This window comes from Malaclemys terrapin, chromosome 4, assembly GCF_027887155.1.
Source record: "Malaclemys terrapin pileata isolate rMalTer1 chromosome 4, rMalTer1.hap1, whole genome shotgun sequence".
Lineage (NCBI taxonomy): Eukaryota > Metazoa > Chordata > Testudines > Emydidae > Malaclemys > Malaclemys terrapin.
In genome coordinates this window covers 138,573,675-138,594,212 of record NC_071508.1, presented here as the reverse complement: position 1 = coordinate 138,594,212, position 20,538 = coordinate 138,573,675, and the positions used below count along the sequence as shown (strand labels likewise).

The 20,538-nt window shown below is 39.8% G+C and overlaps 1 protein-coding gene across 5 annotated transcripts in view; it reads right to left on the bottom strand.

The window, feature by feature from the left end:
* Nucleotides 1-16,128: 16,128 nt before the first annotated feature.
* PPP2R5E (protein phosphatase 2 regulatory subunit B'epsilon) overlaps nt 16,129-20,538 on the bottom strand; it is a 112,844-nt gene continuing 108,434 nt past the window's right edge. For 3 of the 5 annotated variants that reach the window (XM_054025633.1, XM_054025635.1, XM_054025638.1), the window contains 2 exons: nt 19,916-20,059; nt 16,129-17,489 (listed from right to left, as the gene is read on the bottom strand). In XM_054025633.1, coding sequence (XP_053881608.1) covers nt 17,390-17,489; nt 19,916-20,059 — 244 coding nt within the window. In that variant the 3' untranslated portion in view covers nt 16,129-17,389. The remainder of the gene's footprint in view (nt 17,490-19,915; nt 20,060-20,538) is intronic. The other 2 variants (XM_054025637.1, XM_054025636.1) reach the window with 1 other exon arrangement.

The following is a 20,538-nucleotide window of genomic DNA, read 5'->3' as shown; positions in this document are numbered from 1 at the left end:
AAAAGACGGTTGGGGAGGGATAGCTCAGTGGTTTGAGCATTGGCCTGCTAAACCCAGGGTTGTGAGCTCAATCCTTGAGGGGGCCATTTAGGGAACTGGGGTAAAAAATCTGTCTGGGAATTGGTCCTGCTTTGAGCAGGAGGTTGGACTAGATGACCTCCTGAGGTCTCTTCCAACCCTGATATTCTATGATTGTAAGGCACTCGGATACTTTGGTACTGGTGTGTGTGTGTGTGTGTGTGTCAAATGAGCACATTAGATAGACACATGTCTCCATCAAGAGAACTATGTAGATTTCCATTAGCTGAGGATCTGGCCCATAGAATTTAAGAGTGTAGGAGGTTTCTTGAACCACCCTACAGAAATATTTAAAATGGACTCAGTCGTCTATGAAACTTTACAGGACAACTCAAAAGACTCCAGAGAGATGCTCTACCCTGTTTCACATGAACTTTCCATAAAAGTTATTATTTGTCTAGAACTAATATTGTGCTCGGCCTGTATAGGACAGAGACAGTGCCTGCCATGAAGAGTTTATTATTGTTTGCACATGGGAGTGTTAAACAGGGAACACAGTGTGTTTCTAGTTTAGATATTTCTAAAGTGCCCATCACCACGAAGTCTAAGAGCTATAGATTTGTAAAGCTACTTCAAGTACAACAAGGAGTCTGGTGGCACCTTAAAGACTAACAGATTTATTTGGGCATAAGCTTTCGTGGGTAAATACTAGTAAATAGTAAATACCCACGAAAGCTTATGCCCAAATAAATCTGTTAGTTTTTAAGGTGCCACCAGACTCCTTGTTGTTTTTGTAGATACAGACTAACACGGCTACCCCCTGATACTTCAAGTACGTTTCACTCTAGCAAGGGTTTCAGAAGCTAAGGGCTTATCTACTGGTTAGGAAGGTAGGAATAAATACCCTAAACTGAGTAATAAACATGAGAAAAGAGAACTGGATCCTAAATTGGTAGGAAAGGTGACAGAAAGACTAGAAAATGAGTGTAAGGAGCATCCCAGTTTGTTTCACAGACCACAACAACATTGAGAAAAAGTAGGAGCGCAGATTAGGATAAAGCATAAAAAGGCTATAGATGATGGTTTGGGTGCCCTTTTCCTGTATGTAAAATATTTTGGGCCTGATTCAACACTGCGGTATCCCGGTTTTATGCTGATGTAACTCCACTGAAGCCAGCTCATTATGCCCTTTTAGAAACTAGCACAGAGACCACACTTTTATAAGCATCTTTCACTTTTCTATCTGCCATATGCCCGCCATCAGCATTTACCCCTTTATTGTTGCAATCCATCTCGAGAAGCCACTTGCAAACCAAGCTTATAGTAGGTACAGTGTTGCTTAGCAAAACATTTTTCACACTTGTTGTTCATGCTGCTTCTTCAAGAGCCATCCTACATCTGACAACTCCATCATGGAGGGCTAGAACGGTTACTGCGTCTGTGCAGTAGTTCCATAAATAGAACTCTTCCCTCCAGGTGTTTTTTTATGCCACTGATAAACATGTCATTGATTACAATTTAGCTACGATTTCACAAATATAAGAGATCTGCTTTTTCTAAGCATGAGCATTGGAGGTTCAGGTAGAAGTCAATTTTCGTCTCTTGCTCAGTACAGATTAACTGAAAGAGAACTGCAAATTCAATTTCATGGTGCTGTTGCTAAACACCTTTGCTTTCCCTTAAGTGCGTCTTTTATTCAGTGTTATTCATGGGTTATGTCTGAATTAATCATATTAGACAGATAAAACCTGATAAGAACAAAATGCTTTTCTCATTTAGAGAGACTTCCAAACCAGAGATTAATTCGTAAACATTTGATGGTCTAACAAGATATTTCATGCTTCAGATCATTTTATATTTTGTGTGTTCCCAAAATAATTTTTGCTTTATTCTATTGTTTGAAGGGCAACCATGTAAATTATGGGTCAATGCAGCTATTAGTGTGCCATAACCAGAGGCTAGTGTGTGGCACAGGCAGACACATCAGAATCTGTTGCTCAGATCCCAATATAGCCATTCAAATTGAAACCTAGAAATGAAAAGCTACATTTTCAAAGCAATGGACCAAGTGATGGCCACATGACTCCCACTGAAGTTGAGGGGAGCTGAGAAAGTAAAATTCTATGTGCCACTTTGAAATATAGGGGAAAGTATGCAGAGGTCGCTCTGCAAGGAAAGGACATTATGTGTGGCTACCACACAAGGAAAGTTTGAAAGATTACAAGACAATAAGAATGGTCATACTGGGTCAGATCAACGGTCCATCTAGCCCAATATCCGGTCTCCAACAGTGGCCAGTGCCAGAGCTTCAGGGGGAGTGTATACAACAGGGCAATTTTTAAGAGATCCGTCCTTCTCTTCCCCGCTCAGCTTCTGGCAGTCAGAAGTTTAGGATCAACCTGAGCATGGGGTTGCATCCTTGATCATCTTGGCTAATCATCATTGATAGACCTGTCCTCCATGAACTTATCTAGTTCTTAAGTGAACCTAGTTATACTTTTGGCCATCACAACAATGAGTTGCACAGGTTAATTGTGCGGTGTGTGAAAAAGTATGTTCTCTTGTTTGTATTAAACGTGCTGCCTATCAATAGCCGCAGGAGACCCCTGGTTTCTGTACAGTAGGAAAGATCCCGAGACATTATCCTTGAGACTGGACGTAGGACAGGAAATTCAAATTTATGATTCATCTCCTCAAGGAGTGTCAGCTAGGAGTATATTTAAAAGTCTCTCTCTCTTTAGGGTTCTATGATGGTGTTTTGCAATTGAGCTTGCGGATCCTCCCCTACCCTATGGATTTTTCACGACTCAGCAGCTGCATACTTGCCAGGTGAGCTTTTCAGAGGAGCTCAGCCTCGGCGTAATTCCCACTGAAATCAACGGGGACAGAGTTAGGTCAGCATGATTGCCTTGGGAAATTGTACTTTATAGGTTGGGGCGCTTTGGATGTTGGAAATGCGCAGCTACGTGCATCAACTCAGTGGTCACCCATGAAAAGTTTTTCCTAGTTTGAGAGAGGTCCTCTCCACATAACACGGGGAAAGGTAGAACCAGCAAAATCAAAACGGAAGAGGCTTTTTAAATGCAAGCCCTGAATGGAAAAGGTAGTTGTCATGTGGCAAAAGTTTTGGAATTTCAAATATAGAGATCTCTCTCTCTCTGGGACTTTTCTGCACCATTGAGATCAATGGGAGTTTTACCATTGATATCAAAGGATCCAGAATTGGGTCCTTTACGAACGTATAAAAAAGGGAGTGTAAAGTTCAGTCAGAATCTTTGGTCCAGATTCTCTCCTGTACCAAGTCCTGTAGAGACCGCTCTTACGAAGTTTCTGTTTCATGGCCTTCCCTCTCTCAGACTCTCTGGGAAGATCTCACTTCGTTGTGCCTTACACCAAAAGCTAAACAGTTCATTTTCAGTCTAGATGACTTATTTCAGAGAAGCCAGAAAAAGTTTCCGAAAGAGAGCGAGAGAGAGCACGCACAGTGACTCACTCAGTAACATTCTGCATCTCATCACAAAATGACAGGATTCCATGCAACCGAAAGGGACGGTCCCCTACATTTAAAGGGGACAGTCACAGAAAGGAGAATTACATTTCCTTTTGGTTGACACAGCTGCAGAAACACAACGGTTTGTTGCAATGGTTTCCAGTTCACAAACTTGTCCTTTTTACGGACAGGCATCATTTCATTTGTCCGATTGGCTGTCTGTATACAATTCAATAAAACTGACAGACTCCCTTACGTTGATGCATTACACTGCAGTCTAACTACATGATCACAGCTACTTCTCAAATACTACAATATATTAACATGCAATTTTTCTAAAGCTTTGTCAGGTGTATGTTATAAGATATGCAGTGCGTGAGATAGGTTTCCCAATTCATTCTGAATTTTGTATATGTATAAAAAACATTCATGGACCCATTATCTGGAATACACAGCGTAGGAGATGATGTTACACAAGTATCCTGCTTTCACTGGTTTAACATCGGGCACAGGTTAGGGTTAGAGGTGTGATTTTCTCCCCACTCTTTTGAGCTTTGTTTTCATAAGGCGTACAACTTATTCAGTTTTGTATCAAGTTGTTCCCATATGAACATGAGATCGCATTGTCGCCATAATGTCATAGGCCTTTATTCTGCTACTATTTATTTCAATGAGAGCAGGATTGGTCCCATAGTTCCTGAAAAGGCTGGACCAGACCTCTCTCATCAAGGTTCTGTTCTCTGGCCTTCCCTCTCACAAACTGTTCGAGGAGAGCTAACTTAGTGGTTGCAATGGAAACATTTTAATGAAAAAAAAAAAAAGAAATTCCTTTTAGTTTAACCAACAGGGAAGTTGCATTTTTCTATTCTTGTGATTAAAACAGCTTACTCTCAGACCCAGAACAGTGCTCTGCTGGATAGCTGGGGTACATTTTCAGACTGGGGAGCTACTGAGATAGCACAGTATGTTGAAAACTTACTGCCAAAGACATTGGGATGAAGAAATGGAGGGACATGGTAGAACGTGCATGCCATTGAAAACCATTCAATTTAAAAAAATTCTAGTGGAAGAAAATATGTTTGGACCCTGAGAAACCTGTGATTTTGGACTTCAAGCCTTCTCAACTTGGCCTTGAAGAGGGGGAAAAGCCAATACTGAAGAAAAGTATTTTATTTCATCTGATTTCCAGGTTTCTGTAGAAAGCTCACATTTCAGCATCTACCTCACCTCACTCCACTATGTTTTGGACATCTCAGGGACTGGAAAAGTCTGTTCAGAAGGAAGTGCCTACATTTAACCCAATATTTTGATCTGTTTATTAAACATTCTCAGTTTATTTTTTTGCCAACCCTTGCCCTGGGACTACCCTTTTACAACCTGTTAAGGTTGCTTGACCTGTTATCCCTTGGAATCATGTTTACATGGAAAATCATCAGTTCACGCTAACACTCCCAGCCTGACGTGATGCAGTTAATGCAGGATTTCTTACATTAGTGACTAATTGAAACCTGATCAAAAGAAAATGCCATTATGACTTTAAATAGCTCATTTATAGGTTATGTTTTCCCTGGTAATTAAGCCAAACATCCTGATAATGAGTTGAATGCTGTTCCATTAAGTTATAGACTGCACATATTTCATTGCCAAGGATTTGAGATTGGCTTGGTATTTTAATAGGGGAAAACAGAAAGCAGCTTTAATGGCTATGGATTTATCGGGGTTACTGTTTATGAGCTGTTAAAAGAAAAAGGTGGGGATGGGTCTTTTATGAACTATCAAATTAGCTAATCTCTTTTCCTAGGAATGAGATTTGGAGACTTTGTGAGGTCCTGAGCATCGCTTGCAAGATGTGGAGCACTTGCAGCTCTTATTGAATTATGGAGGAGTTGTGAATGCTTGGCCCCTCACTGGATCAGACCCATGGATGAGCTCCATGATTGAATCAAGAGGATTGAAAATGAATCTGAGGTCCTTGATATAAACCAAGGGGCTACTGTTAAAAGATTATTTTTTCTTTGGATCCGGGTTTCCCAATTCCCCTTTGCAGGTCCTATACACTGCAAAGTGTAGACACTTTTTTTACGAGTGCACTTGAATTTCTCACACAAGAATCTATAAAACGTGTTTGGTGTGGAGATTTAATAGGTCAAGAGAAAGACTAACAGAATTATACCTACAATGTGCACACAGGTGTGATTAAAACAGCAGCAGACCTAGCTGGTCACCCCTCTGGTGCTCTCATACTTTGAAAATTGAAATCCAGCTCAGCAACACTATTGGATTTTTCTTATGTGCTAAGCCCGACTCTCCAAATTGTATTTGCTAATAATTTCAATAGTCAGCAGCTAATGATTTCCATCACAAATACTTTAGCAATCAGGCTGTGATGGAGTAGAGCTTGCATGGATCCTGTGTGTTACATCCTGATTGGCCATTATTTACCCCTGACAAGGAGAAAGCCATGATGTTCCTGGAAGGGCTTAAGGGAAGTTAGAGGTTTGTTCAGGGCACGGTGATCCTGGGAGCACGGAGACAGCTTAGCTTTAGGGACAGATGGCTGTTGACTTCCGGCTTAAACAGGGGGATGTGAGGCACAGCTAACAGCATTGTTGTATGCAGAACATACCTGAGCTTATTCCAGGAGAAAAGATATAAATGCTAGGTCTGGAAAGCAGCGTTGTCACCTTCTGGTTTGGCTTCTGTGTAGAGGTCACTTGTAATAACAGTCCGGGTAACAGCAATGTTTGCTCTGCAGCAAGAGAAAAATCATATAGGCGAGAAACCTTTTCCAACCACAGTGGAGATGAAAGAAAGCTCAGCTTCCCATAGAGTGTCATGTGCAATTGTTTTTCGAAACACTTCAATTTCCAAACCTTAACCATGGAGCCCAAGGAATCCAAGTTGGAGGGATTTATCTACAGAGGAACTGGTGAAAGGCCACTATCCTTCTCTATAGTAGTCTTGAATATTTCTGCCGCAGCATGCTTCCCTTTAAATTTCACTCACGGTCTATAAATGACAGTGTGATTTTTAGGATCAAAAGACTCGAGTAACTTGGTTGCTAGTTATCAGATAAGTAGCTTTTTTGAGAATACATGGAAATTATAGCACTGAAACAATCAGCTAAAATCTATTTGAGCCCCTGTCCAAGTTGAGACTAAAACTTCCAAATCACAGACCTCAACGGATCTTTAATTGGTCTGTCGGATTTATCCTATCTCCTAGAACTGGAAGGGACCTTGAAAGGTCATCGAGTCCAGCCCCCTGCCTTCACTAGCAGGACCAAGTACTGATTTTGCCCCAGATCCCTAAGTGGCCCCCACAAGGATTGAACTCACAACCCTGGGTTTAGCAGGCCAATGCTCAAACCACTGAGCTATCTCTCCCCCCCAGACAATGGCAAAATGAGAGGTCACAGTTTTTAAAATGTGTTATTTGTGAACGCTTTAGAGCTCTCATTGGAGGGGAAAACCTACAGGTTTGCATATTCAACTATGTGGCAATAGATTTTGAGGTAGGCAAATGTTCTTTTAATGATCCAGACTGGAAATTTTAGAGAGAACTGAAGCTTATGACATGAAACCATTTTAAATAGAAGAGTCACTTAGCTATGGCCTCTGCTGGAGCAGACAGAACTATGTCCTGATATCAGTTTGAAACAAGCCCTGTACCATACATGATGGGAATCTTGATATTCCAAACCTTTCACAACATCAGCTATGAGACCAGCAAAACTACATAGTAGGGGAATCTATCAGGTTTGGAGATAACCAAAAGACTTGACCTCTTCCCTGATCTTCAACCTCTCCCTCCTGCTAACGTGTGGTCACAGGTACCTGCACCTTGTTCAATTTGTTTGGTTCGGTGCTGTTTTTTAAAATCTGTCTCTGCTGAGCCTTGATGAACATATATCACTTAATGGCATATCATTAAAATGCGATCGTGTGAATTACTGAGTTACAGAAGGAAACATTGTTTCCTTCATACTCCTAAGAACTATATTAGTTCAATTATAATTGACACTTGGAATCTACTCTATAATACAAACTATGTGAATCAACTATTGTCTGAGGAGTGTCACGTAGAGCAAATGCGGATAATATCCCTTTGTGCCTGTGAAATAGCCTGTGAACTAATAACTAATTAACACTGTCTGAATTCCGCATTTCCTCACTCAAGCAAACCAAGAGTGTATTTCTGCCAATTTTCAGTTTACTTTGAGATACAATAAACAGCAGCCCTTAGTATAGCAGCTCCATTAATAGGGCCCTGCCAAATTCATGGCTGTGAAAACTGACACGGACCATGAAATCTGGTCTTTTGTGTGCTTTTAGCCTACACTATACAGATTGCACAGGGAGACCAGCGTTTCTCAAATTGGGGGTCCAAACTCAAAAGGGAGTTGTGTGGGGTCACAGTATTGCCACCCTTACTTCTGTGCTTCCTTCAGAGCTTGGCGGCTGGAAAGCGGTGGCTATTGGCCAGATGCCTAGCCCTGAAGGCAGCGCCCTGCCAGCAGCAGCACAGAAGTAAGGGTGGCAATACCAGACCATGGCACCCTTACTTCTGCACTGCTGCCTTCAGAACTGGGCGGCCGGAGAGTGGCAGCTGCTGACTGAGGGCTCAGTTCTGCAGGCAGCAGTGCAGAAATAAAAGTGGCAATACCATCCCATCCCATGTCATCCTTACTTCTGCGCTGCTGCTGGCAGTGGTTCTGCCTTTAGAGCTGGGCTCCCTACCAGCAGCCATCGCTCTCCAGCTACCCAGCTCTGAAGGCAGCGTCGCCACCTGCAGCAGTGCAGAAGTAAGGATAGAAGTACTGTGACCCTGCATAACTCCTTTTTGGGTCAGGATCCCTACAATTACAACACCATGAAATTTCAGGTTTAAATAACTGAAATCATGAAATTTACTATTTTTAACATCCTATGACTGTGATATTGACCAAAATAGACTGTGAATTTGGTAGGGCCCTATCCATTAACAAGTCTGAACTTCCAAATGCCTGTCCTAGTTTCAAAAACTATCAGTGTTGGTATATCTTTTGGTTTAAACCTGCAATCCTTCCATCCCAAGCATTTCATCTGTACAGCCAAGGGGACCTCTGCAGAGCGTGCTGGGGAGTCATTGTGTCAATAGATGACCATAATGTCCCATTAGCCTAGCAAAAGGTAACCATATCCACCAGTTGTATAGTACTACTGGTAAGAAAATATCTGAAATGAAATTGTGAACAGACCAATCGGATGTGCCTGCTGCACCAGAAAAAGCTGGGGTGAACTTGTAACATTAAACTAAATGGGTTGATGGTCAACCCATGTCAAAGCTGCAGTCCTCAACTCCTTATCCCAATAACCAGTCCACAAACACAAGAGCCAAATCCCGACCTAGGCCACCAATCAATCATACAGTTCCTAAATCCAGCCCTGCTGCTAATGAAGATGGAAAGATTCTGGACCCTCCTTTGGCAAGTTCCTTCCTAACATTATGGACATGATGGTGATGCAGGGCCTTAAAGGAGGATAAAGAGGGGGAGGAAAGAACAACAGAAAAGTTTCCCAAAAGAATCCCATCTCCAAACAAGACGACACCCTATCCCCAGCCAACTATTAAATTTCCACCAGTACACACCACTATTTGTGCTATTCCCACCCTTCCAACCACTGGCAGTTGATCCTCCCCAACACTGACATGGTTAAGCTTGACAGGAGACGTTGCAAGCCACCCTCATAGCTCCATGTGTCGCAGCTACAGCAATTGATAACCACTAGGGGGAAACGTTTAGCCTGTCAACAGCTAGAGAGTGCAGTTACATGTTCACCTAAGACTTTGTCTACATGAGCAGTGGCATATAGACTACGTGCAGCTACATGCTGCAGTGAAAAGCAGGCTGTGTCCACACTGGGGTGTATAGCTTCACGTGGCAGTGAAAGGCTCTTGTGGGGAGGTGGTATTGGGGGGAAAGAGTCTGGCAGCGGGACACCACACTGCTAAAAATAGCAAGTTTCAGAGTAACAGCCGTGTTAGTCTGTATCCGCAAAAAGAAGAACAGGAGTACTTGTGGCACCTTAGAGACTAACAAATTTATTAGAGCATAAGCTTTCGTGGACTACAGCCCACTTCTTCGTTATGCATCCGAAGAAGTGGGCTGTAGTCCACGAAAGCTTATGCTCTAATAAATTTGTTAGTCTCTAAGGTGCCACAAGTACTCCTGTTCTTCTTTTTTCTAAAAATAGCAGAGTAGATGCAGGAAGCACTGTTTGGGTGCATAGGGTAGATAGCCTAAAGATTCTGGCATGTCTTTACTCTCCTAAGCAATGCCTCACCATCTCCACTGCTATTTATACCCAAGCTGCTGTAAGTTGAGACACAACCGAAGTCTGATCACAAATGAACATTCATTTGGGCATCGTGGTTGGCTGGGATGAGGTAAACAGCTATGATGGCTCTAGTGCCTGGCACTGCAGCCATGGCCAGCACACAGAGGCCTTCCCACGCCACAGACTGAGATGACACACGAATCAATACAGGAAAGGAAGGTAAGGACAGTCCACCAACCATATCATCACATAATGGTTGAAAACAAGCCATTTAATATAGTTGTGGCTTCTATTACTTTTACTAGAGCATCCTAGTGGTGCATCCCCACAGCAACAGGGCCTACATCTGCTTCTTTCAAACAACAGATTATTCTATCAGACTTTTAAAAAATAGCTGCACCTAATTTGATCAGTGCAGCTGTCAAACTTTACAGAGTGCAGTATTTCTTTGTCTGCATAAAAGAGGCAATGAAAAAACAACAACCCTGGCATTTGGGAAACAGACATTTCCAGCTTATTGGAAAACACATTCGTCTGATGTAAAATAAAAGGATTGGAATAATGAAAACACTGAGAAACAACTGGGGAAAAAATGTCAATGTAATGTGATTTTCACGTGCCTGGGCTGCAATCAGCTTTTAAAAAGTGTCAGGTCACAGCAAACAGTTGTTAGCAAGGCTTCTTTCAAAATGTTTTATTAGCAAATGTACAGCGTACTCTTTGGCTTCAGCATTTAATCTTTTAAGACACAGATAATTTCAGCTGCTAACTCAAGCCCTTTAAGCAGTTTCTGAATTAATGGCACAAGTGATGCTACAGTGTACGTTAAACTGAAAATGTGTAAATACAGACTTCTGGTCTCTGGGAGTGAAAGCCCATAGTGCAGAGGTACCCACAGACTTATGACTAGGGCCCTACCAAATTCACAGTCCATTTTGGTCAATTTTACAGTCATAGGATTTAAAAAATCGTTAATGTCATGATTTCAGCTATTTAAATCTGAAGTTCAGGGTGGTGTAATTGTAGGGGTCCTGACCCAAGAAGGAGTTGTGGGGGGGGGGTCGCAAGGTTATTGTAGGGGGGCTTACTTCTCCGTTGCTGCTGGTGGCAGTGGTGCCTTCAGAGCTGGGCAGCTGGAGAGCAGCAGTAGTAAGGATGCAGAAGTAAGGATGGCATGGCATAGCATGGTATTGGCACCTTTACTTCTGTGCTGTTGCTGGCGGCAATTCTGCCTTCAAATCTGGGCTCCCAGCCAACAGCTGCCAGTCTCCAGCCACCCACCTCTGAAGGCAGCACAGAAGTAAGGGTGGCAATACTGCGACCCCCCTAAAATAACCTTGTGACCTCCCTGCAACTCCCTTTTGGGTCAGGACCCCTAATTTGAGAAACACTGGTCTCCCCCGTGAAACCTGTATAGTATAGGGTAAAAGCACGCAAAAGACCAGATTTCACAGGGATGGGGGTCCAGATTTCACGGTGTGTGACGCATTTTTCAAGGCCATGAATTTGGTAGGGCCCTACTTATGATTGAGGGCAGCCCATAATTTGTGGAGCAATCCTGAATTTAACATGGAATGAAGGTCTGCTGCTGGCTGAGAAACTGAGAATTTGTGGGAAGGAAATTTGAGGTTGAGGGAATTAGCAAAGTAACTATGGCTATGTCTACATTGGGCTGCATTGCAGACTAGGGGTGTGTGGACTGCAGTGTGCACCAAAGAATTGTCCTGTAACTGCCTCACGCGGATGCTGCTGGAGAGAACTAAAAGATGCCTGTGTTTAGGTTACCTGTTTGAAGGAGACCCACGTTAACGTTAACTAGGTACCTTTTGGTTCACGCCCGCAGTGTCCACACGGGGCAGTTACAGCGCAGCATGCTAGAGCGCTCTGCAATTCCCAGCCCTGCAGTCTGAACTGCAGGGTGATGCAGACAAGCCCTATGGTACTAGTACTGCAAATACGAAGAAGCTTTTTTTAAATACCTATGAGTCTTTAAAGATGATTTCCTATTTTAACAATAATCAACAGAGAAATCCCCACTGAGCAGTAACTCACTGAGGATATTAATTTCTTACAACTGGACTGAAAAACCTTCCAAGGACTGGAAAATACTTTATGAGAGACTAAAGAAGCTCAATCTACGTAGTTTAATCTAAGAGAAGGTTAAGAGATGCCTTGATCACAGTCCCTACGTAGGGACAAGATTTCTGACAGGAGAGGGCTTTTCATTCTAGCAGAAAAAGGTATAACAAGAGCCAGTGGCTGGAAGCTGAAGCTAGATAAATTGAGAGATGAAACAAGGCACCCATTTCTAATAGAGGTTAATTAACCAATGGAATAATTTACCTAAGGATTTGAAACCTTTAAATCAAGATTATTGGGCAAATGATCATTCCTTATGACACAGGCTACCCCCTGCCCTGGTGCCCTTACAGAACATGAAAGGGGTTCAATCCACAGATCCCAGAGGATTAGCTGAGTCCAGTGCCATCTGGAAGGGATCCCTGTGCCTCCACTGCTGGTCTTTTGACTTCCATGGTTGCATAACTCCTGCAGGTCACACGCTAACAGGATCCGCCCATTGGCCTCTGCCTGGGTTCATCCCCATCTTCCTGGGCTCTGTGTGTGTGTGAAGAACTGCAGATTCTGACTGGCAGAACTGAATAGGACAGTGCAGTCTAGATCACAGATTGAAGGGGCAGAATGGTATCATGAAGCGCAACCAGTCTTGCCCTTTCCACACCTGCAGAGCTCAAGGTTGACAAGGATTAGTGGAAGCATGCCACAGAGCCAATGCCTATGCTCCCATATCCAATGGTTTTAAGGTCTCCTTTAGACTCAGATGTGGTTGCAATTTAAGAGGACCAATCACCACACTCCAAAAGAAAACTGGGAGCTTATAATGGAAATTCTCACAGAGCCTTAACATTCCTGTCTCACTAACTCAACATCTTTCCATCACTGAGATACCTTAATGTTTGACATTTACAAGAAATGATATCCAATGGCTAGAAGACCATTGCTGAAAAGGCATGTGAAGTATAGACAGGGGGAAAAAAGCCACGCGCCTGGAAAACACTTCATTGCTTTTTTATTAGATGCACCCACAGTACAGAGCCTCTTGCACATGTGCAAAAGAGAAAGGATACACATTTATATCTGGGAGCACCATTGAGTTTGAGTTTGTTTCTTTAATACCATTTTTAAGAAAGTAAATGATGTCCAAAGAATGACATTTTGAATCCAAGTCTTTAAGACATGCTTCACTTTACCCAGAGGTAAGAAGATTTACCAGAGGTGGAAGATTTTTCTTTTTATTATTACCTTGCTGTAGCATAGACGACATTTTCATAGTCTGGTTAGACCAGTCTATATATTTCCATAAGCAACTTTTCATATATAAAAAATGTTTTATTTCCCCACCCACCCAATAGTTTAACTGCATCTAGATTTAAAAACAGTAATGGACCATGGCATTCTTGGGGGGGGGGGGGGGGGGGAAGAGTGGGAAATGAACTTTTGCTGCCCTCTCCTGCTTAAACAATGAAATACTAAAATATCAAGAAATCTATTACTCTAATGCTAATTTTTAAACAAAAAGCATGAGCAGGTCATTCTTTATACTACAATCAAAAATAGGACAATGACAAGAAATGTATTGGTATTATTTATATTTGAAACCCCCTCATCAATACATGAGGTTATGATTATAACATATTTACAGTAAATGATCAAAAAAAAATAAACCTGTATTCAGAGAGGTCATGATAGGATGTCTATTTCTCTTAAACAAATGCTGCTGCTTCTGTGGATAGTAAGCAGCACTTGGATAAAACTTTCTTCTAAATCAAAGTTAGCTGAATTTTGCTTCAAGGATACACAATCCTTTTATACAGACTCTGAAAGGAAAATATTGGGGAATATAAAAAACTCACTGCCAATACCTACTAGAAAAACTAGTTTGTGGCTCATTACACAGCTATTTTGGAAAGCCGATGAGCCAAGATACAAAAATAAAAATATTAATGTGCAAATAAAAACATTCTTTCATCATGCCTGTTTATCACCCTCATTTTGTCACAGGGCAACTCTCAGTATTGAAAAAAGGGCATCTCTGCCTCCTAAGCCAGTTGTGTGCTCCCAATTGAAAGGGAAATGAGGTGCACTGGGGGAGGAAATATCTATCCAGTTCTCCAACTCTCCCACAAAACAATAAAAAAAGCTTTTAAAGCTCGTAATATATTTTCTTTTTCCATAGTGTAAGAGAGCCTGAGGCTATACTTACACATGTACAATATAAGTACAGCTGCTTCAATTCTAGTTCAAGCAGTTCTTGGCTCTGCATCCTGGATTGTTCCATATATAGAAGGAGATAAAAATAAATTAAATCCTTCTATTTATGCTAACAAAATCAAGATTAATTTACTGTAACCCTGCTTGCAAATACTCCAATGGCATTAGAGTACTTTTATTTAAAGCATTCAAAGGTTTGGAAGAGAGACAAAAAACACTCAATAGCAATGAAAAGAAAACAATAAGGAAAGCTTGCAAGATGAAGAAAGCAATGCATGCTCAATTTAAAGTATGCAAGAAGAACTTTTACAGCTGTTACACCCCCATAACCTGATGCAAGGCTCTAGTTTTGAAAATGTAGTTCATTACTTTTACCTGACAACATTCAGTCCTTTCCCCTGTAACCAATATGGTACAAGACATGAGTGATCTCCCATCAACTGTAATGTTAGCAGTCTACAAAAAACTAACAAAAAAAAGTAGTTTCTCAAAACCATGAAGCAAACAAAATCACAAATGAACAGATGTACTGATCACAATTGACTTAAGTCCATATGCTGCCTTTATCTTTGCATAAACCTCCCATGGACTCTAGTGGGACAGAAGCAGTATATTGCCTTTGGGTTGCAGCCAACAGTGGATTGCGTGGATTCTGTAGTACTATGGCAAGTGCTTCTTTAAGTACATCACAAAGTACAACCTCAGACTGACCTCACCTTTTTAGAGTCGCATAACTAACATCACATTACCTCATTCAATTTAAAGAAACATTCCATCTTGGAAGTGAAAATCACTTTAGATACTCCCCAGTATCCCCCATTAGAGGTAACAAAATATTGCAACCAGCTAGGTTCTCATCCATTTTGTATAATCAATTCCAGTAGGTCATGCTGAAACCAAGACCATCCAAGAATGGTCAACACTCACCTAAATTTCTAAGTACAGGACAAGGTGTCTTTTTCTAATGTCACATTATTTCTTTTAATTCCACCAAGCAGAAAAAAAAAATGGAAACACCAAGATTTCTTCCCACCATAATAGTTCAATTGTTGACCATTTAACACAGTCTAGTCAGGCATGAGTTTAAATGCACCCTCTCATACAGCATATTAATTTCAGACATAGTCACACTACTAAATATAACCCCAACCTGTAGTAGAAACAAAAAGGCTGTCAAAAATCAAAGGGTTAAGGGATGATTTGTTATAAATTTATTTAATCTTCAGATCTGAGCTTGCACCTTTGTTCCAGCACTTTTAAAATAAAATGTTTCACTGACTGTATCTGCCAAGTTTACATTGAGTCCCAGTCAGTGTTCTTCTTATAAGAGGCTTATATTAATCCCATTAAACCATGTTGTGATGTTTTGTGTTGCATATGACTAGTTTACTTCTGTTCTTTTTTCAGAATTAACAGTGTCAAGTTTTTACAAAGTTGTTGCATTTCCAACATCCAATGTGCAGACCCATGTGTACAAACTGTGACCTGATAATCCTGAAACAGTCAGTAAGCTGGGATTGGATTCCTGCTCCCCTCCCGCCTTTTTTTTTTTTTTTGCACACCTGGAAACAAGAAAACCTCAAATTCTACTGTATATTTGAATAGTAGGAAGAAAAATATACAAGCTCGTACTTATACTGCATTTCTATCAATGGCAACAGGTCATAAGTTCATGTTTGCAACTAACACAAAGACTCATGAACACCAAGTCAGCTTTATACCATAAATACTGCTGGATTGATGGTTTAGGATTATCAACTCACTGTTGTCATATGTCTATAACAGTTCAAAAGCATCCTGGAGAAAAATCCTGAAACACATACCTTTCGATATAAAATAATGCAACTGCATTAGCTAAATATATACTGTACATAAGTCTTATCAGCATTTTACCGATCAAAGATGTAAGATTCCACTTTTAAATACAAAGCAGATAGCCAATAATGCATACTTATAATACAGCCCTCTTTTTTTTCTTTTAAACAATTTGGTCACAATGCACCTTTGATATAAAAGCATTTTAAACTTTATTATTAATACTCAGGACATTAGGATTTCCAGAATTTTTTTCAGTAGCATTTGTAGAACCACTTTTGGTAACAAATACAGTAGTTAGGAATGAGCATCCACTTCAGAATGCAGAAGTATATTATCCAGAATCCTTTCCAGCTAAAACCATAGGGCTGGCGCTGTGATGAGTAATAGTACTACAGTCACAAAAACACTATAGTATGTTTTTTAGAGGCTACATCCTCTTTTGCTGGAATACTTTATAAATACATATTAAAAAGTAAGGCAACAACTCCAAACAGTCCAAACTGTTTGCTCAGCTCTGTTCCCAATTAGACCCATGACCACTGGAGATCAATTTCATACTTGTACTGTTTAGCGTTTGTCGTTATAATTTCAAAATGGTCCAATAAAACGTATATAGTAATCATTTAGCCATAAGTATTACCAAAACAGCTCTGGTATGTGTGTCCAATGACATGTAACTAATACTGGTTAGGTACTGAAGTTCATGGTGTTACTATTGCCCATTTTCAAAGGATTCAAGACAGTGTGGATTCACAATAAATTGATGCATTAATCTGAAATTTCCTTCCCTACTACGTTTATCATCTCTTTATTTTTACTCCTAATGTTTAAATTGAAGGAGTACCAGTGCTAGCCTGGTACCGGAAAGATACTCACACCAGTAAACAAAACCTTAGGGACCTATATTTTTCATGGCCCTGATCTGCATGGACATTCAAATTATGAAGATGTGCAAAAGGGAAAAAAATGTCAAATTACAGTAAAGTTATCCAGAGAAGGAGGATGTTACACAAACTCAAAAGGAAATGACAATCTTTTTTCTCTTTTACTATAAATACATTTAACAGTTTAGCAGAAAGGCAAGCTAAATTTAAGATTGTTCACATTTGAAAGTTGTATCATACTCTCTGCTAATGATAAATAAGGAACAGGTCCTGACAATGAAATTTTGACATAGCAATTTTCATCAACAGATCTTTGAAGACTGGTTTTAAAGAAGGGTCAAAACAATGATTATGTTGCAAAGTTCTGAGAAGTCCATCTGCTGTCCAAACTTTGGAGAAAAGTCCTTATTTTTTCCTTTACTTAGAGACAGTTATATACAGTGCTGTTGTAATAATGAAACAAATGTGAAATCTACTGTAAAGTTGCACAATACAGAAAACTGTTGCTCCATCTTCTACTACATAAATGTGTGACTCCACAGGTTAATAATGCTGCTTTGTTTCTTTTGTTAAGTTGGAATTATTCCATCACGTCTAAGACCTCTCTTTAACTCCAAATCCTCCAGTTTTTTCCACAGTTCTTCACGTTCCTTCTCTTTCTTCTTCTCACTAGCAGATAAAATAAAATGAAGTGTTAACAGCAAGGAAGCTTTAAAAGTACCTATCCAAAAATACTTATTTGATATAAGCTATAAGCAATAATTTTTCTAATGCACATGCATTTTTCCCTAATGTATATTTATTTTCAGTACACATTTTTTACTCCAAATTTTAGTTTATCTACATCAAAAACGCTGAACAAAACTAAAAGAAACAGAAGATGGGATATAATAAAAAAAAGTTTAAAAATCTTTACTTATGTTAATTTTACAATAGAGCAAAAATAGCTAGTTCACATTAGAATTATATTAAAATATTTTATGGAGCAAATATATTACATTTCAGATTAATATATACTTTTTGGCCAAGTTCTATTTCACAATTTCAAGTTTATTTATTTGTTTAAAGAAGGTTATTAGGGTCTCTCTTGCTTTCATTAATGTTTGAGAGAATAGGCTAGGTTTAACAAGACCACATTAACTTCAGCAGTGCTCCATCCCAGTGTAGCTAGTGTGAATCCAGTTGCAGGATCTGACCCTCATTCAATGCATTTGTCTTTATTCCTACTGAATCCCTACAAAATAATCTGTGCAATGTTTGCTTTACGAACAGATTGTGCTGCCTAATTAGATAAAGGAATCAGAGTGACAAGATTGTAGTCCAACTGAGTTCTTGGGAAACTGAGTGGAAGAGGTTTCAGGGGAAACCCAATAAAAATTAAAAACTAAACTAGAACTTTCTTAATTTGTTTATTCTCTGAGTTCTCTCTCTCTGTCACTGGTTATTTGGAGTTAATATGGTCCTTATGTTATAATGTGGGGACAATGTTGTAATTGCTTTAAATAAGTATAAAATTAAGTCAATGTGTTCTGATAACAACAACAACACATGGAGTACATATGGTCTTGATGCTACAAGTTGGAGAGAGCTTTCAATTGCAGGATCAGGTCCAATGGGAACATGAACATCATGGACATCTAGGGTACTGAAATCTAGATTCCCAATTTGTCACACTGCAGAGTTTCTCAAAATATTCCACTTATTTAGAAGCTTTATTCTGGTACAACTTGCTACCTGGGAAATTCACATCACTTAGGCTGCATACATTTAGTCAAAAAGCAGTCATTTGGCCATATCTATTAACACCATTCTTGGTTAGAAACAAACATCTGTTTTCATCCATAGTTACTACTTTCATTACACATAGCTGCTGAAAAATATTCAAAATTAAATATAAGAAATGGTGAATACACTTACCAGAAATTTATCATTATATTATCTAATCACTATATCATGTATCCTTTCTTTCTAAAATATTTCAGTAGGTTACCTCATTAGTTCATCTATGTTTGAACTATTATTATTCATTGACACTGAAAACTTTAGCCCTAACAAATTCTAAATAACTTGGCTATACATCACTCTTATTTTTGTAAACTTTGTTCTACTGGGGAACCCAACATAAGTCTATTATAACTTATTTCTATTCCTAGGCCCTGATCCTGTGATTAATCCCACTGAAGTCAACTGGACTGGACTACAATTCACCTTGCCCCTTTGAAATGTGTGTTCTTACACCTGAATTTCATTCTGAGGGTTCCCATTATCAAGTTCTTACTGAACTATTTACCACTTCTACCGACAACACTCCTTACAAATACTAATGAATTTTTCACCAGCACTTAGTAAACGAAAATCCAATCTCTTATGGAAAGATGTTTGAATACTTGCCCATGTTTGTCCACAGAACCCTAAGAAGTCTTTATCTCAGCAAACTGTGATTGTTTAATTGTTAATATTAAACATGGTTTAATATTTGAAGTTATCCCATTTTTTACATTCTAGTATATATATTAAAATAATAATTTATGAATAAATATATTTAAAAGATCAGCACCAGCCCTAGATACAGTAGAGGTCATGTAAGCAAGTGCTAAGAAAGCTCTTCCACACAGTCATTACCTGCAACATACATGCTATGGCAGGGTCTGATCCTGTGAAACTCTGAATGCCTCATGAGATAAAAAGTCCCTCCAGCATCCATTGATTTCAGTAGTAGCTGAGGCTTCTCAGAACCTTCCTGGATCAGACACCTAGTCCTAGGATTCTGTGTCGCACACACTACAAATTGTACAGTGATGATGTCAGCTAATCTGACAGACTGAACCTTGTCTACCAGGGCCTGAACAAAAACCATCAAGTCACCTACAATTCAGCTCAGGTTTAAACCCAGGACTCCAGAAATAATGTTGGTGCAGTCATTAATCCAGTGTACCATCTAACTCATCAATTACAGATTTTTAAATGTATAAAACATTGCATTTTATTATATATAAAAGCAAAGCAAATCAAATCAAAAGGAAGGTGAACTATGAACCTGGTCACATAATTCAACAGTATCATGGCCTCCAAAAGACTTCAGAGGCTATACTAACCTAACAAGGTTTGATGACATACAGTACCCTTCGCTTTGCTTGTGGGAACCCCGAGTCACACAAAAGGCACGACTTAAACGAAGTCGCAAACTGCCCGGAGTTCCCGAAGTTTCCTCATTTTTTTCACCTGCCGCTTTGGATAAGCTGAAATTTTAGACAAAAGATGATGCACTATAATTGGAGAATGAAGATTAAGGAAAATAGACAAAAAACATTTTACTAGGGTGCAACTAATGATTGTATGAATGGTGCATCTACTGGATCCTGCACTCTAAAGGACTCGGCTATATCAAGATCCGTGAAAAAGGAAAAAACTGAAAGGGCTGAAAGGTGCCACTTAGGCTTAAGACCACATGCAGGATAAGTAGGATGGGTCTTATGGTGAGTCACGTGTTGAGGAAATCCCTCATGTCCAACCTCCACCCTTTTTGAAGCCTTTAAGCAAAGTGATATCTTTAAACCCTTGTTCTTCTTTTATTACTGAAAATCTTGATACATTTAAGTCTTTTGGAATGTGGTGCCAAAAGGAATTCTGTGAGGAATGCAGATCCACAAGCTATGCAACGGGTACTGTATTTCATAGGGGAGAAAACAACCACCTATTCATGATATTATCTGGCATC